This window comes from Rhinopithecus bieti, unplaced genomic scaffold (assembly GCF_001698545.2).
Source record: "Rhinopithecus bieti isolate Rb0 unplaced genomic scaffold, ASM169854v2 scaffold_1012, whole genome shotgun sequence".
NCBI lineage: Eukaryota > Metazoa > Chordata > Mammalia > Primates > Cercopithecidae > Rhinopithecus > Rhinopithecus bieti.
Genome location: NW_016803312.1, coordinates 2,866,865 through 2,891,858, shown reverse-complemented (window position 1 = coordinate 2,891,858; position 24,994 = coordinate 2,866,865). Strand labels below are relative to the sequence as shown.

Below are 24,994 nucleotides of genomic sequence, written 5' to 3'. Positions count from 1 at the left end.
AAAAAAAAAAAAAAAAAAATCTATTTCAAACTCCATCTCCATGAACTGTTTCCATTTTGAACTTCCAAAGTACTTTATTCCTCTATGTTGGTACCAATCTGCTGTTTTTTTTTTTTTTTTTTGATGGAGTCTGGGTCTGCCGCCCAGGCTGGAGTGCAGTGGCCGGATCTCAGTTCACTGCAAGCTCCGCCTCCCGGGTTTACGCCATTCTCCTGCCTCAGCCTCCCGAGTAGCTGGGACTACAGGCGCCCGCCACCTCGCCCAGCTAGTTTTTTGTATTTTTTAGTAGATACGGGGTTTCACCGTGTTAGCCAGGATGGTCTCAATCTCCTGACCTCGTGATCCGCCCGTCTCAGCCTCCCAAAGTGCTGGGACTACAGGCTTGAGCCACCGTGCCTGGCCCCAATCTGCTGTTTTATAGGTGTTTTTGTGTTCTAGGTAGATATTTAAGTACTTTATTTTTATTTCTATTTTTATTTTGAGACAGGGTCCTACTCTCTTGCCCAGGCTGGAGTGCAGCATCATCATGGATCACTGCAACCTCCACCTCCCGGGTTCTAGTGATTTTCCTGCCTCAGCCTCCCAAGTAACTGGGATTACAGGTGCACGCCACCACACCTGACTAATTTTGGTATTTTTAGTAGAGACATTGTTTCACCATGTTGGCCAGGCTGGTCTCAAACTCCTGACCCCAGGTGATCTGCCCATGTCGGCCTCCCAAAGTGCTGGGATTACAGGCATGAGCCACCACGCCCGGCTAATTTTGTATTTTCAGTTGAGACAGGGTTTCGCCATGTTGGCCAGGCTGGTCTCAAACTCCTGACCTCAGGTGATCCACCCGCCCCGGAGAGGTATCCTAGAACAGAATGTTACCTTCTCAGAAGCAGAGGCAATGGTCTCATTTATTCAGCAGACACTTTTGAGTCCTTCGGGATGTGCAAGAGGCTCTGCTTATGCTGGGAGTCAGACAGCAGAGGCAGCCCCGGATCCTGACCCCTCTTCTGTGGCAGTGGGGTGATTAGAAAGCTCCCTGCTTTAGAAATCACGCTTTATGATTAATACATATAACTTCAGAAATGCTTCTTAAGGCTGCTGAACACAATCTCAAATATTCATACTTGTTACTACATCCAAGTAATGTACTTAGAAGCAAATAAAGGTTGCCTCCAAAAACAAACATTTTGAGGGCCAAACCAAAGTCTAGGCTGAAACCAAAAAACCAAGATGGTTTGCATTGGTCCAGAAAGATCAGAACAGAGAGATGCCTGGGAACCAGAAATAATTTCCTGCAGTTTGTATGGATCCAGGACCTAGCTAGAGTCAGGGCTTATTTCAGACATGGCTCTGATTGAGGCTTGAACCTCAGTACTACTCCAAAACTTAGGGAAATGACAGGGTGCATTGTTCCGTCACTCCTCCTTGTTAACTTTACGTAGATAACTCCTGTTCATTCTCAAGGCCCCTCTCAAGTTAATCGGTCTCATCTAGGAGGACTTTCTGCACCAAGATCTAAACTAGGGGCCCTTCCGTTTCTCCCATGGACGCCCTTGCACCTAACACTCACCTGGCTAACACTCGTGCCTAACACGTTGCCACGCCACTGCTGCCACATCTCCTGCCTGGCTTCTCCACCACGTCTGTCTCCCAGCACACAGCAGTGTCTCTGTACATCCCAGAGGACTCAAAAGTGTCTGCTGAACAAATGAGATGATTGCCTCTGCTTCTGGGAAGGTACACTCTGTTCTAGGAGACCTCTCCTGGGCCCTGTGGATTTCTTTCTCCTCATTCCCTCCCTCTTTTTTTTTTGAGACGGAGTCTTGTTCTGTCACCCGGACTGGAGTGCAGTGGCCGGATCTCAGTTCACTGCAAGCTCCGCCTCCCGGGTTTACACCATTCTCCTGCCTCAGCCTCCCATGTAGCTGGGACTACAGGCGCCCACCACCTCGCCCAGCTAGTTTTTTGTATTTTTTAGTAGATACGGGGTTTCACCGTGTTAGCCAGGATGGTCTCGATCTCCTGACCTCGTGATCCGCCCGTCTCGGCCTCCCAAAGTGCTGGGGTTACAGGCTTGAGCCACCGCGCCCGGCCTCCCTCCCTCTTTTGCTTATATCCTCATTTATCCCTTTTCTTCTCTCAGATATCCTAGTATTTACTAGAACATGCATTGTCCTGTACCTAGAACTGAAACCATGTATTTTCACATACCTTGAAACTGGAATGCAGTTTAAATCCTAAAAGAATGCACCAATACACCTGTAATCCTGGTACATGGGAGACTGAGATGGGAGGATCAGTTGAGGCCAGGAGTTCAGAACCAGCCTGGGCAACACAGTAAGATCCCATCCCTACAAAAATTTTAAAAACTAGCCTGCTGTGGTGGCATGTGCCTGTAGTCCCAGCTATTCAGGAAGCTGAGGCAGGAGGGTCACTGGATCCCAGGAGTTAGAGGTTGCAGTGAGCTATGATTGTGCCACTGCACTCTAGCCTGGGAGACAGAGTAAGACTCCATCTGTCAAGAAAAAAAAGAAAAGAAAAGAAAAGAAAAAAAATCCTGAAACAGGCCAGGCACAGTGGCTCATGCCAGTAATCCCAGCACTTTGGGAGGCCGAGGTGGGCGGATCATGAGGTCAGGAGTTCAAGACCAGTCTGGCCAACATGGCAAAACCCCATCTCTACTAAAAATACAAAAATTAGCTGGGCATGGTGGCACACACCTGTAATTCCGGCTACTCAGGAGGCCAAGGCAGGAGGATCACTTGAACCTGGGAGGCAGAGATTGCAGTGAGCCAAGATCATGCCACTGCACTCTAGCCTGGATGACAGCGAGACTCTGTCTTGAAGAAAAAAAAAAAAGAATCCTAAAATAATAGGGAAGCAGGTATCATTTGGAGAGATTTTTCTCTCTATATGCATCATGATGACTTCAGTTAAAGACCAAACACCTGGGCTCATGTCCCACTACATATTGAATACAAAGTTGAACTGATATTAAAACTCACCGTCTGTTCTTCAAGTGAAACAAACAAAACTGCCTGCAAAATGGAACTAATGGAATGATATTTCATGTCCTACTTCCTCACAGGAGCTGAGGACAGGGACTGGCAGCAACAGCGGAATATTCCGATTCATTCCTGCCCCAAGTGTGGAGAGGTTCTGCCTGACATAGACACGCTACAGATTCATGTGATGGATTGCATCATTTAGGTGTTGATGTGTCACCTCCCCAAAACTATTGGTAAACGTCAGATTTTTTCCTCGAAGAGTTGTCCTTCTGTGTTATTTGTTTTTCACTCAAATATTTTACCTCATTATTATTGTTTTAAAAGAAAGAAAACAGTCCGGGTGCGCTGGCTCATGCCTGTAATCCCAGCACTTTGGGAGACCAAGATGGGTGGATCACTTGGGGTCAGGAGTTTGAGACCAGCCTGGCCAACATGGTGAAACTCTGTCTCTGCCAAAATTACAAAAATTAGCCGAGCGTGGTGGTGCACGCCTGTAGTCCCAGCTACTCGGGAGGTTGAGGCAGGAGAATCGCTTGAACCCAGGAAGTGGAGGTTGCAGTGAGCTGAGACGACACCACTGCACACCAGCCTGGGTGACAGAGCGCGACTCCATTTCAAAGAAAAAAAAAAGAAAACGTACCTGTTCTACATAGAACACCTTTGGTGGAGTTCCATCAACTTGCAAAGTAAAATCCTTACCTACCACCACTCTTCTGATAATAACTTTAGCATTTTTTATGTTTGGTTGATGCCAGCAGCTGCACTGCTCATGCAGTTAGCTAGCATGTGACATCATGTGACAAAGTTCATGTAGTTAGATGGAAGAAACCTCACTGATTAATTTTAAGAACGTTTTAGGGATGCAGGAACAATGAAGTGGCCACAGATTACATCAAGAAAAATGTTTTTGAAGCATTTTTTAAAATGAACTATATTGTTATGTTTCTTCATTTAAAATGGATCTATTGGAGGTTATGTGTGTATGTTGTAGTTTTATTGCAGCCATAATAATTGTACCGAAGTTTTCACATAGGCACTGTGAGCCTTTACTTAATATCACAATAAGTGAAAAAATATTGGCATCGATGAAATAGATAACATTGGCCTCACTGGATCTCTTTACCCATTCACAGTGTAAAGAAGTTACCTTCATTCTTTCATTGTACCTGCAGGCGTATGGGCTTGTACAGTAGATAATTAATTTATAAAAAGAACAGCTGCCTATTTTCTTCCTAGGTTAGGTTATATCTTCATAATCACAAGAATTAGTGATTGCAAAATAAAATTTTGTTTATGAATCTTTTACATTGTTTATATATGATTAATATCATGTATATTTTCTGTATTAAACTCATTTGGCTTCATTTAAGCTGAATACTTAGTCATGTATCTTTCGTTAGTTCTATGAATATAAGCAAATCCCTTTACTAGAGCCCATTATGTGCTGTTTGAATTAGAAGTCATCCTTGCTGAGAAGGTGAATAGGTAGGGATTTGCCTTGTTTTGTAAGTCTACAATATGCCAAGAGTGAATAACACTGGACCGGCTGTAAAAGTAAACAGTGTATTTATGCATTGAGATACTAAAGCATTTAAGAGAAAATTAAAAGATCTCTTTTGTTTAAATTTGTCCTAAGAATCTCTCCTAGACGAACTTGACTACACACACACACTTCAATAAGAATCAAAATAGTTCATTATATCTTCATGCCAAGAGAACACATGATACAAATTCAACAGCAATTTCAATTAAACGAGTCCCCTATCACACCTCAGGGAGAATATTTGTTAAAGACATTTCTAAAGTAACTCTGACATTTTTACTTTTCTTTGTATTGGTTTCTAATGTAAATTTTTTCCCTTATCATCTTATACTGGAGGAAATATATTTCTATAGCCTCCTAAATAGAGAAGGAAACCAAATGGTTTCACATTTAAAGTTGTTGGGCATAATCCTTTTACTTTGTTCAAGTCAAAATATCCAGCCAATCCAGCTCTGAAATACTAACATGAATGGACTTACTAAGCTTGTGACCAAATCGTTTGTTTAATAGTTGGAAGAATTACAAATGAAGGCAATTTCATGTAGCCAGTTTAAATTAAGGCTGTTGTTTCCAGCTTGGTAAATAGCTTATAAACTCTGTGCACATCTTATCTCATTGATTTAGTCTGCTATCCCTTCAGAGCCTCTGTTCCATGTTACCAGTTAACTATACCTCCTCGGAATTTTGTGTCTGTGTGTGGTAAAAATACATAGTTGAAGATTACACTCTTAGCAAGTTTATGACTATCCTGGATGGTATTGTTAACTGTGTGCACATTGTTGTTCAGCAGATCTCTAGAACTTTTTCATCCTGCATGAATGAAACTCTCCACCCATTGAACTGCAGCCCCCATTCTCCCCTCCCCAGTCCCTGGCAACCACCACTCTCCTTTCTGCTTCTATGAGTTTCACTACTTTACATACCTCCTATAAGTGGAATTACATAGTATTTTTCCTTCTGTAACTGACTTATTTCATTTAACATAGCTCCCTCATTCAAAGCATAACTTCCTGGATGAAGGTTTCAGGCAAAAGCACCTGGGAAACCAGGCCTTTGCCACTCGTTTTCCCCTTGCTACCCCCCAGGCCCCTGGTCCTGTGCCTCCACCTGCTGAGCACCGTTCCATTTGCCGACACTCTTGTGTTATCCTGGGAAACATAAGGTAGAAGAGCCATGGGGACTCTGCTCAAGGGTGGTATAAGGTATTTGAAACCAAGCCTCTTCATTAACCCAATCCACATCACAGAGAGGCAACATGGGTGACCCTAGCCCAGTGGCCAGGCTATTTGCTGCTACAATAATAGATTTCTTATAAACCGTCAGCCTCCTGAGTAGCGGGCACCACAGGCTATTTTTTAAAAGAATTTTTTTTGTAGAAATGGGGTCTCACAATGCTTCTCAAGCTGGTCTCAAATTTCTAGGCTCAAGCAGTCCTCCCGCCTCAGCCTCCCAAAGTGCTAGGATTATTGGTGTGAGAGGAATCCCTTTCTCCCCTTGAAGATAAATCAAGCGGTGATGAACTCCCTGAGCTTTATTTGCCTAGGAAAGTTTTTATTTCTCTTTCATTTTTGAAGGACAGTTTGACTGGACATAGTATGTCTTACTTGGCAGTTTGTCTCCTTCTGCACTGTGAATATATTATTTCACTCCCTTCTGGCCATCTGGTAAGGTTTCTGCTATGAAATCCACTGTTTTATGAAGGATCCCTTGTTCGTGACAAGTTGCTTTTTGATTTTGAAATGACTCAGTGTGGATGTCTTTGGGTTCATTCTAGTCGGAGACCTTCGGAATTCTCGAATCTGGATGTCTGTGTTCTTCCCCAGATTTGGGAAATTTTGAGCCACTATTTTTTTAAAGAAGCTTTCTGTCCCTTTTTCTATTTCTTCTTAAATTCCCATAGTGTTTATATTGGTCCACTGAATGGTGTCCCAGGAGTTCCTTAGACTTTTATCAGTTTTAAATTATTTTTACTTTTTGATCCACTGACTGGATCATTTCAAATAACCTGTCTCTGAGTTTACTCTTTCTTCTGCTTTGTCAAATCTGCTGTTGAACCCCTCTAATAAATTTCTGAATTTATTCTTCACTGCCAACATTTCTGTTTGGTTCTTTCTTATACTCTCTCTTTATCGATATTCTCATTTTGTTCATACATCATTTTCCTGAGCTCACTGAACATCTTTTGAATTTTTTTTCAGGTTATTCATAGACCGCTAGTTCTTGGGGTCAGTCTCTAGAGATTTCATTTGCCTCTTTGGGCCATATTTTCACATGTTTCTTCATGTGTCTTGTGATTTTGTTGGGATCCATGTATTTGAAAAACAACTCTGTCTTCCAGTCTTTAGGGACTGGCTTCATACAGGGAAAGATCTTTACTAATCATCTTGGCTAGAGATTCTGGGATCTCCCAGACCTCTTCCATAGATCCATCCCTCCAGACCTGTGCATGCAAATGTTCGATTAGATTTGCTAGTCTCTTTTCAGAATCTGTAGCCTCTTGTTCCTTCTGGTGTCTGCCTGCAGCACTGCGTATTCCCTGGAGCTGCCACAAGCCATCCAGCACTCCTTATCTTATTCTCAGCAGCCTCCAGGTCTCTCTCTAGAGCATTCCAGGTTCTGTCAAAACTCTAAGTTGGGCAAGATAGAACCAGTTCCCCGATAAGCCCCTTAAAAGCCAGAACATTTGACACACGCTCCACTAGTTTCGTTCCCTCCACAAGGGAGAGGCTGGCTGAGCCTCTTGATACAGGCTGGCTGAGCTGTATCAACCTCTGTATGCTGCACCATGAGTCCTGGAGCAGTAGTAGGTCAGGTCACCCAGCTCTCTCTTTCCCAGTGCCCCCCACCTCCACCCCAGGCATCTACAGTATGCTGTGTTCTGTCAGCACTCCAAGACAAAATAGAAACGGGTCCCTCAGACAGCCTCCCAAAAGGGCAGAACGTTGGACACACTTTGCTTTTCTCTTTTCCGCTATATAGGAGAGGCTGCCAAAATGTATCGGCCTCTGTTGGACTGCAGATCCTCTACAGCAGCAGCAAGCTGCCTCGCTCTTATTCTCAGTAGTCCCCAGGCATCTATGGTTTATCAAGCCTTTCCGTGCTCAGGACAAGAGAAACAATCCCCTGGGAAACCCTCTGAAAAACTGGAAATTGGATTCAGGCTCCAACTCTCCCTCCCCAGGGAAAGCCAAGAGCCAGGTGTTTTCTCCCACTTGTTTCACGCTGAGCTGGGGCAATGGGGATGGTGACAGAGTACATGCCAGTCCCAGTCTCCTCTTTTGTTCTGAGTGGTCCCTAGACTGGTGCCTTTTTTAGTCAGTTCCTAAATTCAGGCAAGATAGAAACGAATCCCTCAGACAGCCCCCTGAAAAGTCTGCACATTGGGCATAGGTGTTAGTCTTCTCTTTGCCTCCCCAGGAAGAGCTCAGGAGCTGGGAGCTTTCTCCTGATTTCACACTGAGCCACAGGAGGTACTATGGCAAGGGAGTGTCACGAGTTCTCTTACATGACTGGTTTCATGCTCATCTGGAGTGGAGGAGCCTGTTAACTATTTTCTTGATTTCTCACAAAGGGAATTCATCCATGTATTGTTGAACCAGTGTCTTCGCGGCAGGGAAGGAGGGCCTGGGGCTTCCTGTTCTGCCATCTCCCTTTTGTAAATGCTGCCGATTATATATCCTTCCTTCCTTCCCTCCCTCCCTCCCTCCCTCCCTCCCTCCTTCCTTCCTTCCTTCCTTCCTTCCTTCCTTCCTTCCTCCCTCCTCCCTCCCTCCCTTCCCTTCCTTCCTTTCCTCCTTCCCTCCCTCCTTCCTTCTTTCCCTCCCTTCTTCCTTCCTCTCTCTTTCTTTTCTTTTCTTTTTTTTTTTTTTAGCAGGATAAATGTTCAACTTTAACTGGGAAATGAAAAGGAGGATGAACTTTTAGTCTGATACTTATAATGAATTATTTATTTGCGCATTCTGTATATTACAATAGATTTCAGAAACTTCTATCTTCAAATCCAGTTAAAGAGAGGAAAATTACAGAAAGAACTGCAGTCCAATTTTTCCTTTCAGGGACAGTTCAATAAAATTAAGCTTTTTGTTTAACTAAAAGTAAAGATTTCAACTATCAAACTATATCAGAAACCTGGTTTGATTTTGGGTAGTTCAAGCCAGAAATTCCTGGCAGATCATCCACATGCACCTTACATCTCTTTCCAACTACTTTTCCTCTTTTATCTCTCTTCCTGCATCTACTGAAACTGTAGGCCAGGTTGCGGTGGCTCACACCTGTAATCCCAGCACTTTGGAGGCTGAGCGTGGGTGGGATCACCTGAAGTCAGGGTTCGAGACCAGCCTGGCCAACATGGTGAAACCCCCCGTCTTGACTAAAAATGCGAAAATTGCCAAGCGTGGTGGCATGGCACCTGTAATTCCCAAGCTATTTTGGGAGGACTGGCTGAGGGCAGGTGAAATCGCTTGAACTTAGGAATGGAGGTGCAATGAGCCGAGATCGTGCCATGCACTCCAGCTTGGGGACGAGCAAAACTGTCTCAAAAAAAAAAAAGAAAGAAAAGAAACTGTAATTACTGAGGCACACCTTGTAGTTCTGTCAATTCCTTTTCATTTGGCTTCTGGATGAAGATAGGAGGCTGGAGGAAGGGACAGGGTTAGGAGCTAAGAAGTCTTTATCTTAATATATTTCTTTGTTTTGCCTGACCCGAAGATGTTTTTGCAAGGCAAGGAGATGCCACTTGTGTTCTGGTTTGGTTCTACTTGCTGGTTGAGGCTTCTGTTCAGCTATGTGACATATCTGCATTTGAGGAAGCTAAGTGCTGAAATGTTAATCCGCTTCATTACTGGCATTCCTAAAAACATGCCTGGAATTTTGTTGAGGGGATTCCTGCATGGCTGTTCTTTCAAGATACCAGACACAATCCTCCTACCTAACTTGTCAGGAGGTTGAGGAGGCAGGTGAAGGGATATAGCCGTAAACACAAGGAGACTGGCCACTCGTCAGATCCCCCATGTCCCTCTGTCCTCACTGGCTGTTGGGTGCCACCATCTTCCTTCCCTACCCCGTCCATGCTGTATTCTTGAAGTCTTATTTAAATGGAGCAATTAGAAATCGGAACTAGGAAATATGAATGGAAGCCATGGAAAAATTTAACTGGTTTACAGCCAGGGCATACAGTGGCTTATGCCTGTAATCCCAGCACTTTGGGGAGGTGGAGGCAGTTGGATCACTTGAAGTCAGGTGTTTGAGTTGAGCCTGGCCAACATGGTGAAACCCTATTTCTACTAAAATACAAAATTAGCCAGGTATGCTGGTGCACACTTGTAATCCCAGCTACGTGGGAGGCTGAGGTGGGAGGACCACTTGAACCCAGGAGATAGAGGTTTCAGTGAGCTGAGAGCCAAGATTGTATCACTGCATTCCAGCCTGGGTGACAGAGTGAAACTCTGTCTCAAAAAAAAAAAAAAAAAAAAAAAAGAGAAAAGCAAAAAAAAATTTAAAAATTATTTTAAAATATTATCTTAAACTTTTATATTTGAAAATAACTTTGACTCAGTCTGAGTGAGGAGCTGAGAAGTCATCATTCCTGTTCTCACAGCAAGAAAAAGGCTGAACAAATTGCATATCAACAACTCTTTTTAAGTCTGTCAGTGAATTGAGCTTGCAGGGCAAACTACTATCTCCAAAACTGGAAAGACAGGATAATACAGAGAGTTGCAGGATTACCAGATCCGAAGCTCAGAACAGAAACCCCCACTGGAGCCAGTGCCATGGTAGAAAAACTTAAGCTAGCTTAATTGGTGAATGGCTGGAAGTTCCATGTGGACAAGCTTGAGAGTTAGAAACTCCTGGAGGGCCAAGTCTTAGAACTCTTACACTTTTGTGATTTTTACCTCCAGGAGTCTTGCCAGATTCTCAAGTGAAGACGAGAAAAATTCCCTCATGCATCTGGGTGGGAGTAGCCATTTGGAAATATGGCAGAGCATTCTGTTCCTCTTAAAAAGGCCTAGTGTTGTGAGAAATTGTTTTATCAAACCCTGTTGACCTGGAGGAAGGGAAATATCCAACCCAGCCCTGCATAGGCTTCCTCCTCTCACCTAAGAGGGAGTGGGGAGAAACCTAAGATGTACTGTTGAAGATCACAGCCTAGAGGCACAGGCTCACTGAAAGACTGAGACCTTCTTATCATAGGACTGTAGAATGTTTCCCCCTCCCCTCTACATTACCACCACATCAGTAGGGCTCCTGTATAATAACAGAGGGTTACAAATGAAAAAACTGTGTGTCTCAGATCTTATTTAAGAAGATATCTGTATGGAAACCCAAAGCAACAAGGGAGACAAAAACAGTAACTTCAAAGGAAATTTTAGCCTCATACTTGTGGAAAAAGCAAATAGTAAACACATCCTAACTCCTGGTCAGATAAATGTAAAACCTCACACTAAAGGCCTATTTGCTTACATTCCTTTTAACCAGTGTATCTTGCCAGGCTTTCAACAAATATTGTAAGGCATCATAAAGACGAAAACACCCCACACCACTTGAAAAGACAGATCAAACATCAGAACCAGACTCAGTTATGACAGCCATGAGACTGGGCATTTAAAATAACTATGATTTATACTCTAAGGGTTCTAATGGGTAAAGTGTTTAAAATGCAAGGAAAGATGGGTAATGTAAGGCAGAGATGGAAATTTTAAGAAAGGATAAAAAAGAAATACTAGAAATCAAAACATTGATGGAAATGAAGAGTGCTTCTGATGCGCTCATCAAGAGACTGGACGTGGCCAAGGAAAGAATCAGTGAGCTTGAAGAAATGTCAGTAGAAACTTCTAAAACTGAAATGCACAGAGAAGAATGAATGAAAAGAGCAGAATATTCAGGAACCGTGGGTTAATTATAAAAGTTATGCATATAATGGAAATACCAGAAGGAGAAGAAAATGAAGTCTTTGAAGTAATAATGGCTGAGAATTTTTGAAAATTAATGACAGACACCAATCCACAGATCCAGGAAGCTCAGAGAATACCAAGCATGATAAATACAAAACAAAATCTATACCTAGTCATATCATATTCAAACTATAGAAAAGCAAAGACAGAGAAAATCTTGAAAGAAGCCAGAGAGGGGAAAAAGCCTTACCTGTGGAGAGGAGCGAGAATAAGAACCATCAGACCTCTGTCCAGAAACCATGTAAGCAAGAAGAGAATAAAATGAAATAAATGTTGAGCGAGAGCAACCACCAATTTAGAATCCTCTATATATGGACATTATCCTTCAAAGGTGATGGAGAAATAGACTTTTTCAAACAGTAATTAAGAGGATTTGGTGCCATTAGTTCTTCCCTTCCAAGAAATGTTAAAAGAAGTTCTTCAGAGCGAAGGAAACTGATATATATTAGTATAATTTATATGCTAAGAGAGGAGAGAAAATTACATAAAATGGTCAGTTGAAACCATAAAAGGCAGAAATACGGTGGAAGACAAAAAAAGATTAAAGGCAACAAATAGAAAATAAATATGGTAGACATTATTCCAGTTATATCAATAGTAACTTTAAACATTAGTAGTCTAAAGATACCAATTTTAAAAGAGACTGTTAGAGTGGATTTAAAAAAAAAAAAAAAAAAAAAAAAAAAAAAAAAGCCCAGGCACAGGGGCTCACGCCTGTAATCCCAACACTTTGGGAGGCCGAGGCAGGTGGATCACGAGGTCTGGAGTTCAAGACCAGCCTGGCCAACATAGTGAAACCCTGTCTCTACTAAAAATACAAAAATTAACCAGGCATGGTGGTGCACACCTGTAGTCTCAGCTATTGGGGAGGCTGAGGCAGGAGAATCACTTGAACTTGGGAGGCGGAGGTTGTGGTAAGCTAAGACCATGCCACTGTACTCCAGCCTGGGCAACAGAGTGGGACTCCATCTCAAAAAAAAAAAAAAAAAAAAAAAAAAAAAAGACCCAATTGTAAGTCATTGACAAGAAACTCACTTTTAATATAAAGACATATATAGATTAAAAAGATGGAGAAAAACACATTATACTAACACTAATCAAAACAAACCTGGAGTAGATACATTAATTTCAGACAAGCCTCAGAGCAAAGAAAATTACCAAGGATAAAGAGGGACATCACATAATGATAAAGAGGTCAATTCTCCAAGAAGACACAACGATCCTGAATGTGTTTGCACCTAACAATGGAATGTCAAGACACATGAGGCAAAAACTGATAGAACTGTAAGGAAAAATAGATGAATTCACTAGTATATTTGGTATTGTGGACTGAAATGTGTCCCCCAGAATTAATATGTTGAAGCCCTAACCCCCAGTGTGATGATATTTGGAGATGAGACATTTAAGAGTTAATTCTGTTTAGATAAGGTCATGAGGGTGGGGCCTTGATAATGGAATTAGTGCCTTTACAGGAAGACACACCAGAGAGCCCTCCCTTCCTCCCTCTCTGCATGCATGCACCAAGGAAAAGCCATGTGAAGACACAGCAAGAAACAACTATCTGCAACCCAAGGGAGGAGCCCGCACCAGACTCTGACCCTGCCCACACCCTGACCTCTGACATCTAGTCCCCAGAGATGTGAAAAATAAATTCCTGCTGTTTGAACCACCCAGACTATGGTATTTTGTTATGGCAGTTTGAGAAGACTGACAGTCAGAAGCTTTAAAACCCCTCTGTAATTCACAGATACAGGAGATGGAAAACTAGTGAGGACAGAGTTGAACTGAACAACACTGTCATAGTTTGTGTTTCTATAAAGGAATGTGTGGGGTTGGGTCATTTATAAAGAAAAGAGGTTTATTTGGCTCACATTTCTGCAGACTGTAGAAGCATGGCATTAGCATCTGCTTCTTTTTTTTTTTTTTTTTTTTGACAAGGAGTCTTGCTCTGTCGCCAAGGCTGGAGTGCAGTGGTGTGATCTCGGCTCACTGAAACCTCCACCTCCTGGGTTCAAGCAATTCTCCTGCCTCAGCCTACCAAGTAGCTGGGATTACAGGCGCATGCCACCACGCCTGGCTAATTTTTATGTTTTTAGTAGAGATGGGGTTTTGCCATGGGTGGTCCCAAACTCCTGATCTTAGGTGATCCACCTACCTCAGCCTCCTAAAGTGCTGGGATTACAGACATGAGCCACTGCACCTGGCTAGCATCTGCTTCTATGAGGACCTCAGGCTGCTTCCACTCATGGCAGAGGGCAAAGGGAAGCAGGCATTGCATAGCAAGAGGAAGAAAGAGAGAGAAAGGAGGTAGGTGCCAGGCTCTTTTTAACAATCGGTTTTCCCAGAAACTGTTAGAGTCAGAACTCATTACCATGAGGATGGCACCAAGCCATTAATGAGGGATCCACCCCCATAACTCAGACACTCCCACTGGGCCCCACCTGCAAACTAGGGATCAAACTTCAACATGAAATTTAGAGGGGACAGGTATCCAAACTATATTAAACACCATCAGTCTACTAGATCTAATTGACACCTATAGAATACTTCATACTCTGCATATGGCAGAGTTTACATTCTTCTCATGCTCATACAGAATATTCACCAAGATAGGCCACATTCTGGGCCATAAAATGCAGCTTAACAAATTTAAAACAATGGAAATCAAAGTATGCTGTCACATCAAAATGTAATTAAATGAGAAATCAGTAACAGAAAGAGAGCTGGAAACTCCAAAAATACATGGAGATTAAACAATACACCTACAGGCCGGGCATGGTGGCTCATGCCTGTAATCCTTAGCACTTTGGGAGGCCGAGCAGGCAGATTGCCTGAATTCAGGAGTTTGAGACCAGCCTGGACAACGCAGTAAAACCCCACCTCTACTAAAATACAAAAAAATTAACTGCGTGTGGCGGTGTGTTCCTATAGTCCCAGCTACTTGGGAGACTGAGGCAGGAGAATTGCTCGAACCTGGGAGGCAGAAGTTGCAATGAGCCAAGATTGCACCACTGCACTCCAGCCTGGGCAACAGAGTGAGACTCTGTCTCAAAAAAAAAAAAAAAAATACACCTACAAGCAATACATGGTTTAAGGAAGAAGTCTCAAGCAATATTTTAAGCTAAATGAAATATAACCTATTAAAATTTGTGGAATTCAGAGAAAACAGTGTTTTGAGGGAAATTTGTAGCAATGAATATATATGTAGAAAAGAAGAAAGACTAAAATCAGTAATAGAAGCTGCTGCCTAGGAAACTAGGAAAGAAGAGCAAAGTACAAAATAAGCAGAAGAAAAAAATAATAAAAATTAGAGCATAAATTAATGAAACAAACCAGGAAACCAACAGAGAAAACAGAGGTTGGTGGTTTGAAATAATCAATAAAATTGATGAACTTCTAGCCAGGTTAACTAAGAAAAAGAGACAAGATACAAATTATCAATACCAGTATACCAACAATGAATCATTGCCCCGGAGATATAAAACATAGTACTACTTGCATTAGTACCCAAAAATGGAATACTTTGGTATTCCAGAGTATTCATTTAAGATCTGTATGAGGAAAACTACAAAACTGATTAAATGAAAGGCAAATTAATAAAAGGTAAGCCGGTGCAGTGGTTCACACCTGTAATCCCAGCACTTTGGGAGGCCAAGGTGGTCAGATCACCTGAGGTCGGGAGTTTGAGACCAGCCTGACCAACATGGAGAAACCCTGTCTCTACTAAAAATTCAAAATTAGCCGGGCATGGTGGCGCATGCCTGTAATCCCAACTACTTGGGAGGCTGAGGCAGGAGAATTGCTTGAATCGGGGAGGTGGAGGCTGCGGTGAGCCAAAATTGCACCATTGTACTCCAACCTGGGCAATAAGAGCGAAACTCCATCTCACAAAAATAGAATAAAATAAATAATAAATAAATAAGAAAAGCATACAAATTTATTTAGCCATGCATGTGGAGAGAATCACAGAGTGATTACCCAATATCCCAGTGGGGCCCAAATACTTACATAACCTCATGCCAGAAGGGAGGTGGGGATGGGGAATATGGGTAATTCTGTTGGGTAGTAATTGATTACTAGGGAGGATGAATGGATACTTAGTGGGGGACAGAGACTGACTTGTAAATGTTTCTCTCTGGAAAATGAATGAGCCTGAGAGACATTTTGTAAAAAGGTTGGGCCAAGTCTGGTTACATTCTTGATTATCATTCCTGCAATAGACAATGAAATAACATGGGAGAAAAAAACCATTGTTCTTCTTGGTGGATCTGTCAGGTCTTCGTGTGGCTAGGAGAAAAGTCTCTTCCAAGTCCTGTCGATCTGTAAGGGCTTTTAATTCAAAATGCTCATTATTCCAAGGAGTCGTATTTTGGGGTGGAATTCCTTGCACTTTTTAAAATGCAGATTGCTAAGTGAAAGAAGCCATTCTGAAAAAGTATGATTTCTGTATGATTCCAACCATCTGACAATGCAAAAAGCAAAACTATGGAGATGGTAGTGGTTGCCAAGAATTATGGGGAGGGAGGCATGAAGAGTTAGAGTACAGGAGACCTTCAGGGCAGTGAAACTACACAGTAGGAGACTGTAATGGTGGATGCCATTGTCAAAACCCATAGAACTGTACAGCATAGAGTGAACCCTAATGAACTGTGGACTGTTATTAATAATAATGTATCAATATTGATTTATCAGTTGTAACAAATGTCCCACACTAATGCAAGATGTTAGTAAGAAGGGAAACTGTGTGTGTGTGGAAGGGGCTATTTGGACACTGTTCCTTCCTGCTGATCTCTCTGTAATCCTGAAGCTGCTCTAAAAAAAATTAAGTCTATTATTTTTTTAAATGAAAAAAACTTTGAACTGTAAGATTATTTAATATGAGCACACCTAAAATTTATGTTTGCATCAGAAAATCAAGGTTGTTGTAAAGATTGGTTAACACTTCCTTGTGACCCATAAGGAAAGGGCCAACTTGGATTATTTTAAAGGAAATATTAAATGTATTATGCCATCATTAATTCAGTGGGGGAAAATGGATATGACACCTAGTTGCAGCTTTTATTTATTTATTTATTTTATTTTATTTTATTTTTTGTTGAGACAGAGTCTTTCTCTGTTGCCCAGGCTGGAGTGCAATGGCATGATCTTGGCTCACTGCAACCTCCGCCTCCCAAGTTCAAGCAACTCTCCTGCCTCAGCCTCCCCAGTAGCTGGGATTACAGGCATCTGCCACAACACCCAGCTAATTTTTATTTTGTTTTATTATTATTTTTTGAGACAGAGTCTCTCTCTGTCTCCCAGGCTGGAGTGCAGTAGTGTGATCTCGGCTCACTGCAACCTCCGCCTTCCGGGTTCAAGCGATTCTCTTGCCTCAGCCTCCTGAGTAGCTGGGATTATAGGCATGCACCACCATGCCCGGTTTTTGTTTTGTTTTGTTTTGTTTTGTTTTGTATTTTTAGTAGAGACGGAGTTTCACCATGTTAGCCAGGATGGTCTCAATCTCCTGACCTTGTGATCCGCCCACTTCGGCCTCCCAAAGTGCTGGGATTACAGGTGTGAGCCGCCGCGCCCGGCCACGCCCAGCTAATTTTTGTATTTTTGGTAGAGACAGGGTTTCACCATGTTGGTCAGGCTGGTCTCGAACTCTTGACCTCAGGTGATCCACCTGCCTCGGCCTCCCCAAGTGCTGGGTTTACAGGCGTGAGCCACTGCACCTGGCCTAGTTGCAGCTTTTAAGTCATAAACCAAAAATAAAATACTAAGACCCCCAACTAGCTGAATGGAGCCTCCTCTTGGCCAACTGGATTCCAAAGTAAACCTGAAAAACTCGTTGAGGCCATGATGGGAAGCAGAGCTCTTACGACCGATGAAACAGACTCTTTATAGCAATAAGATACGAGATTCCAACCTGAATCTAGTATGGCATCACATGACAGCAGGCCTAGACAGAAACTTAAGTATTTTACCCAAAACTATATTTCTTTGACATATTTTGAAGTGGCCCTGCAAAGCTGTCTCTTGTGGGGCAATTTATATTCTGTAGACAATCCCCTTCCCTTTCCAGGTCTTTTTCTTTTTTTTTTTTTGATACAGAGTCTGGCTCTGTCGCCCAGGCTGGAGTGCAGTGGCCGGATCTCAGCTCACTGCAAGCTCCACCTCCCGGGTTTACGCCATTCTCCTGCCTCAGCCTCCCAAGTAGCTGGGACTACAGGCGCCCGCCACCTCGCCTGGCTAGTTTTTTGTATTTTTTAGTAGAGACGGGGTTTCACTGTGTTAGCCAGGATGGTCTCGATCTCCTGACCTTGTGACCCGCCCGTCTCGGCCTCCCAAAGTGCTGGGATTACAGGCTTGAGCCACCGCGCCCGGCCTCCAGGTCTTTTTCTGATCCAGAACAGATTAACTGAGAGTCTGGCCTTTTAAAGATCTGAGTAGAAAACATGTACCATCTCTTGCCTCTGAGGGTGGCCAGACTCTTTATTGGCTTCCCTTTGCAAAACATCAGTCAAGGTAACTAGATGGAAGTAACCTCCAGGTTGGCTGCAGAGCAATAGACATATATTTGGGCAACAAAGACAATATTCTGTTATGAAAATTAAAGAGGTTGGGTTTTCTTCTTTCTCAAGAAGGCTACTTATCTCTAAGCAGAGATACAGGTCTTTGTCCAGACTCCTCATCTATTTCCATGGTTCTGCCAGTCTCCTGGGCATTGCCAACCTGGCCACTGTCCTCTCCTTTTCCTACCCAAGGTAACTTCCCTTTGGTCAGTTACCAAAGCAGATAGGTTTTCCCCCGATACATTTTCCATTTGTCCCTTCCTTTCTCTGTCTCCAGTCTGTTGTGTTTTCAGTTCCTGCCTTTGTTAGCTTAATCTCCCGAAACAGTGCCTGATGGAGCAATGAGAACATACATTAACACACATTTAATGCTTACAGGTGCCAGGCACCCTATTACATATATCCAAATTTTTCTCATCTAATCCTCATGATGGCCTATGAAATAACTATTACTGTCCCCATTAGGCAGATGAATAAGTGGAGGCTTTGGGAGGTTAAGTAGCTTACCCAAGGTTGCACATCCCTACTGTACGTGGCAGTTAAAAATGTGCAGTCTTGGCCGGGCGCGGTGGCTCACGCCTATAATCCCAGAACTTTGGGAGGCCGAGCCAGGCAGATCATTTGAGCCCTGGAAGTCGAGACCAGCCTGTCCAACATAGTGAAACCGCGTATCTACTAAAAAATACAAAAGTTAGCTGGACATGGTGGTGCACACCTGTAATCCCAGCTACTTGGGAGGCTGAGGCAGGAGAATGGCTTGAACCCAGGAGGCAGAGGTTGCAGTGAGCCAAGATGGTGCCGCTGCACTGCAGCCTGGGTGACAGAGTGAGACTCTGCCTCAAAAAAAAAAAGTGCAGTCTTGGACCAGGTGCCAGTAGCTCACACCTGTAATCCCAGTACTTTGGGAGGCTGAGGCAGGAGGATTGCTTGAACCCAGGAGTTCAAGACCAGCCTGGGCAACATAGAGAGACTTCAACATAAGGAGATACATTTCCAGCTGTGTGAAAATGTACTGGAAATTCTCATTTGATCTTCCCCAAAACCCTCAAATCCAGGTATTGCTGTCATCAGCTCAGTGGAAAAACAGCTCCCAGATGCTTAGTGACTTGTCCAGGAGCAAATATGCTTTTCAGTTCTTTCTTTCTATTGGCACCTATTGTGTGCCAGGCACTGTTGGCAAGACAGAAGACAGAGGAAGAGAGAGAGGAAGAGGAGCAAGACATGGTTCACTTTTCTGCAGGTGCCCATGTTATAGAAGGAAGAAGCAGAAGTCGTGAAGAATTAGGGTGCATTGTGGAAAAGTCCGTGTGCAAGCTACTTATGTGCAAGCTTTAGAACTCTAGGAAGTAGAAAATGCTTCGCCCAGAGGATCCAGGAGAGCTTTGCAAAGGAGGGGAAGCCGCAATGGAGCTTAGCTGGGAGAGGAGGAGTCGACAGGTCATTGGGAGTTGGCCCCGTGGTTGAAAGCATTCCGGGCAGATAGATTGGCAAGTACAAAGGCTCTGATGCATGCTAGAGCCTAGAATGTTTGAGGAAGAGGAATAGTTCAGTATGGCTGGAAGAAAGACTCATTCAGTGGGGAAAGACAAGAGTTGAGGTTAGTGGAAAAGCAGGCAGGAATCAGGTCTGTAAAGAAAGATCTTCAACGGTGAGAAGTTTGGAATTAATAGGACCTGAGGTTATTAGCAGATTTATTTTATTTTATTGAGACAGGGTCTCACTCTGTCACCCAGGCTGGAGTGTAACAGTGTGATCTCAGCTCACTGCAGCCTCTACCTCCCAGCCGCAAGCCATCCTCCCACCTCAGTCTCCCGAGTAGCTGGGACTGTAGACGCTTGCCACCACACCTGACTAATTTTTGTAATTTTTGTACAGATGGGGTTTCTCCATGTTGCCCAGGCCGGTCTTGAACTCCTGGGCTCAAGTGATCCACTTGCCTTTGCCACCCAAAGTGCTGGGATTACAGGCATGAGCCACCACGCCGGGCCTATTAACAGATTTTAAACAGAGAAGGGCCAGGCCAAGATTTTGTTGTTAGTGGAGGCAACAAGAGAAGTGGATTGAAGGTGGGTGAGATTGGAAACAGACCAGTTAGAAGTAAAAAGGAGAGAGATGACAAGAGCCTAAAGAGGCTTAGGCCCTTACCTCTGGAACCCATCCACCCATAGCAAGCATGGTACAATCTCAGCTCACTGCAACCTCCACCTCTGAGGCAAGCAGTTCTCCTGCCTCAGCCTCCTGAGTAGCTGGGACTACAGGCACCTGCCACCATGCCTGGCTAATTTTTGTATTTTTAGTAGAAATGGGGTTTTGCCATAGCAAGGATGTAGATGAATAGATGGGTTCCAGAGGAAAGAGGCACGGTCTGTGAGGCGGGATAATTGGATGCAGGGATGAGGAATTTCCCCATATTGGCAGAGGTGACAAGGAGAGGGGCTTAGCAATATAAGCCAGAGGCATTTGGGGGAAGGAGGCCTGAAGCCAACTCACCTTCTCCCCGCTCCTGCCTGTTTCACTGTCTTGCTCTGCACCATGTTTCCAAGGCCCTCCTGGTGATTCTGGTGTACTCTGAAGTTGTATGAACTACCACTATATATACAGCGATGAAACCTTCCAAAGGCAGAGCATGCAGTGCAGGGTCCCACCCCAGAGTCAGTGCTTCCGAGGCTCTGGAATGAGGCCCAGCATGTGAGTTCTAACAGGTTCCCGGGTGACACTGCTGATGCTGGCCCAGAGACCAGGCTCTAGGATGCACCACTGTCCTGCTGCAGTGACGTTTGCCATGTCCTTCCTAAAACTCTCCTTCCCCGGTGTCCTGTACCATCATTTTCCCACAGGCCCACCCCTTTACATTGGAAAAGCCCCGGGGCAAGAATACAGACATAGGCCCACATCCTCTATGTGTAAAATTTGTAAGTTTATAGGTAAAACTAACAATCTCCTTGGAGTTTTAAGGAGAAGTTGGCCCCGGCCCTGCAAACCCTTCTTCTCTTCCTACCAGTGTCAAAGGTGTGTGAACCAGAGCAACTCCATCTTGAATGGGAGCTGGGTACAATAAGGCTGAGACCTAGTGGGCTGCATTCCCAGATGGTGAAAGCATTCTAAGTCACAGGGTGAGATGGGAGGTCAGCACAAGATACAGGTCATAAAGGCCTTACTGATAAAACAGGTTGCAGTAAAGAAACCGGCCAAAACCCACCAAAACCAAGATGGCAACGAGAGTGACCTCTGGTCGTCCTCACTGCTACAGTACCACCAGCACCAGGACAGTTTACAAATGCCGTGGCAACATCAGGAAGTTATCCTATATGGTCTAAAAAGGGGAGACATGAATTATCCAGTCCTTATTTAGCATATCATCAATAAATAACCATAAAAATCAGCAATCAGCAGCCTTCGGGGCTGCTCTGTCTATGGAATATCCATTCTTTTCATTTTTGAGACAGAGTCTTGCTCTGTTGCCCTGGCTAGAGTGCAGTGGCGCGATCTTGGCTCACTGGAACCTCTGCCTACTGGGTTCAAGCGATTCTCCTGCCTCAGCCTCCCGAGTAGCTGGGATTATAGGCACCCGCCACCGCGCCTGGCTAATTTTTGTATTTTTAGTAGAGATGGGGTTTCACCACCTTGGCAAGGCTGTTCTTGAACTTCTAAACTCGTGATCCACCCGCCTTGGACTCCCAAACTGCTGGGATTACAGGCGTGAGCCACAGCGCCCTGCCTATTCCTTTGTTTTCTTAATAAACTTGCTTTCACTTTACTCTGAGGACTCACCCTGAATTATTTCTTGTGTAAGATCCAAGAACCATCTGTTGGGGTCTGGATCGGGACCCCTTTCCTGTAACACCAAGACTGAGTTCTGTGCGACCTTTGCTGGCCTCTCTCCCAATTGTAGGGATACCCCATACTGCTGTCCAAGCTCCATTCCCTCACTCAACCCTCCAACCACACAGAATGGCCACTTCTTGGAATGACAACCAGAGAGAGAGGCCCACACAGGTCTCTGAAGCAGGCTCAGGGCTGTCTGGGTAAAACATCCCAGGGTCCCAGGACCTAGAGCTTTGACCACATGGACCTGCCCAGGTTTCAGATGGATACATCCCCTTGACCCTGGGACTGGTCATCCCGAGGGGAGGGGTGCAGCTGGAAGAGGAGGAGAGCTGGGCCCTGTGAAGGGCAGGCCCAGGCCAGGGTGCCCTCTTGCCTCAGGCTAGGGCCAATTCTGCTTTCTGATCTACCCTGACTGCTCCCACTTGGTTCCTGTCTTTGGCTTCTCTTCTTTGCCTCAGCTGCTTAACCCTCGAATGTTTGTGCTCCCCAGGGTTCTGGCGTTTTGCACCAGAAGTTCTTAATTTGGAGAGGTGTCTGTAGATGGGCTTCAGGAGAACACCCGTATCCCCCTTGAAAGGGCGTACATAAACTTGAGTGTATGCGTGTGCATTTTTCTAGGAGGAAAAAACCCTCATCACTTTCATTTTATATATATGTATTTTTTTGTAGTATTGAATGCTTGATTTTAATAGTAAATAAAGAACCACATTGATACTGATGCTCAATCTGTCTCAGATGTCATACCTGAAGGTTCAAAAAAACTGACCCTGTAACATCCCAAACACTGAAATCATAGACTGTTCTAGTTGTGCTTTCAGTTTGGAAGATAAATATGTAATTCTAGAAATCAAAATTAAAAACCAGAACTTCATACCTTGTGCAAGCATGTTAAATTCCAAGAATGGTGCTATGTGGTAAAGCTCCATGGCTTCTTCTGCCCTGGTCATGTTTGACTTCTCTGCAACAAGAGCCTGAACTTCACTGAGACTCCCCACAGAGGGGCTACAGTGCAAAACAGAGAGGTCCACCATGTCGGTATACATACAGTGTAATACCACTTTTGCTTTTTTTTTTTGGTATAATGAACTCATCTAATATAATTCTTGTGGGAGTCCTCAAAGTTCTGTCTGTGATTTCTTCAACAGTTCGTATTCTCCTTTGTAATAAATTTTGAAAAAAAGGGGACCATGCAGAAATAACAGCCTTGTGGGCTTTGAGCTCTTCATCTAAACAGTTCTGATTTCCACCAAAAGCTTCAACCAGTTCAGAGTCTGAAGAAAAACTAAGGACGACATCATAAGAACACATGTAATCAAAGAGTCCATGCATATCTACATCAAGGGAATTCTTCACTAAGCTGAACAAGGATATCGACATTTTGAAACCCTGAGTCCTCCATTCCAAACTCTGCCGTATAAAGGTAGTATAACAAAGCAGAAAACATGGGCATATCAATACCAGCCGTATTGATGTCCATTATTATCTCTGCCCCATACTCAGGTGAGGAAGAAAGCAGCATTTTAAAAAATGGACACCTTGCTGCCAAAATGGCACAATGAACAGGATAACAAGTTTCTTGAAATATGAAATCTACATCAGTACGATACTTACACTTATAAAGATCATTCATATCTTTCTGCAATGTCTGGGTTTCCCGCCTAGCCAAACTGGCTTGTAGAGAAAGCTCCTTTAATGCTGGCGTTCCCTCATATTCCTCCATTAAAGCATTGACATCTCTAACATCCCACCCAGAGAGGAGTTCTTGCATCTGCTTGGCATGATCGGCAGACCTATCAGATTTTCGACGCTTAAAGTGGCAGGGCCAGAAGTCCTCTTTTTTTTTTTTTTTTTTATCTTGTGGTTTCTCTTTGCCACAGTCAAGGCTATACAATTTTGGTTTGCAACCACAGCCTTGCTGAGAAAAGGATGACGTCCCTATCAAAGTCTATGGGGCCTGTGAATTTCCCCCTACCCACGGGGAACATGAATGAAGACAATGAGATGCATTAGCACCCATTTTCCTCAGTCACTCAGACATTTGGTCTGCGGGTTCTCCAGAGTATAATCCCAGAGGCCGTTAGGAAGCTTCAACCCTGGATCCAGGTGCCTCTTTTCATTCATTTCTATGAGAACAGAGCCATTAGACTTTACTTCAGTGCATACCACTGGAAGTGTGAAAGACCGTGGGCAGCCAGACACACGGACTGTACATTCTGTAAGAACTACACAGCAAGGATCCTAAAGGGTTTATTATACAGTCTGCCCTTCGTGTTCCGTGGGTTCCGCAACCATAGTTCAACCAACCCGGAGGCTCCTTCCGCCGCCGCTGCTGCTGCTGCTGCTGCTGCCGCAGGGACCGCTGCCGTCGCCTTCGCAGCCTCCGCACCAGCACCGCCGTCGGCACCCGCGCCAGCACCTCGCGCCATCCTCCTCCCACCGCCGCCGCCGCCCTCTCCTCTCCTGTCAGTAGCTCAGGCTCCGGGACTGCTCCAGGTTTCCCTCGCCGCTATTTTGATTCCTAGAGGGAGCAGGAGGGACTCGGCTTGGTCTCTTTTTTGTTGTTATTGTTTTTTGTGTTTTTTTTTTGAGACAGAGTTTTGCTCTTGTTGCCTAGGCTGGAGTGCAATGGCCAATCTCGGCTCACTGCAACCTCCGACCCCCGGGTTCAAGCGATTCTTCTGCCTCAGCCTCCCGAGTAGCTGGGATAACAGACATGCGCCACTACGTCTGGCTCATTTTTGTATTTTTTAGTAGAGATGGGTTTTCACCATGTTGGCCAGGCTGGTCTCAAACTCCTGATCTCAGGTGATCTGCCCGCTTCGGCCTCCCAAAGTTCTGGGATTACAGACATGAGCCACCGTGCCAGGCCCACTTTTATTATATTAGAGGGCTCTATGATAAACACCCTCTACCGCCCAAAAAAAGGTTAAGGACCACTGCAATATGTGCTCTTTTCTTTAGATTTCATTTTAGATAGATGTTGATGACTGTCAGAGCTGTTCTTTTTTGGCCTTCGTTTGTATTCTAAGGAGAGTACAGACCTCTCCTTAGAACCCCAGATCTGGAGATCGAGCTGGGGGTTCGCTACCGTGCCTTTCTCATTCTGAAATAGAAAAC

The 24,994-nt window shown here is 44.1% G+C and overlaps 1 protein-coding gene and 1 pseudogene across 1 annotated transcript in view; one reads left to right on the top strand and one right to left on the bottom strand.

Moving 5' to 3' along the window:
* Positions 1-4,627, top strand: part of OPTN (optineurin) — a 38,049-nt gene extending 33,422 nt beyond the window's left edge. The window contains exon 16 of the mRNA XM_017874684.1: positions 3,083-4,627. Within this exon, the coding sequence (XP_017730173.1) occupies positions 3,083-3,204 (122 nt within the window). The 3' untranslated portion in view covers positions 3,205-4,627. The remainder of the gene's footprint in view (positions 1-3,082) is intronic.
* A 17,704-nt stretch (positions 4,628-22,331) lies between these two features.
* Positions 22,332-23,894, bottom strand: LOC108530881 (BTB/POZ domain-containing protein 7 pseudogene; annotated as a pseudogene).
* Between the last annotated feature and the right edge of the window lie 1,100 nt (positions 23,895-24,994).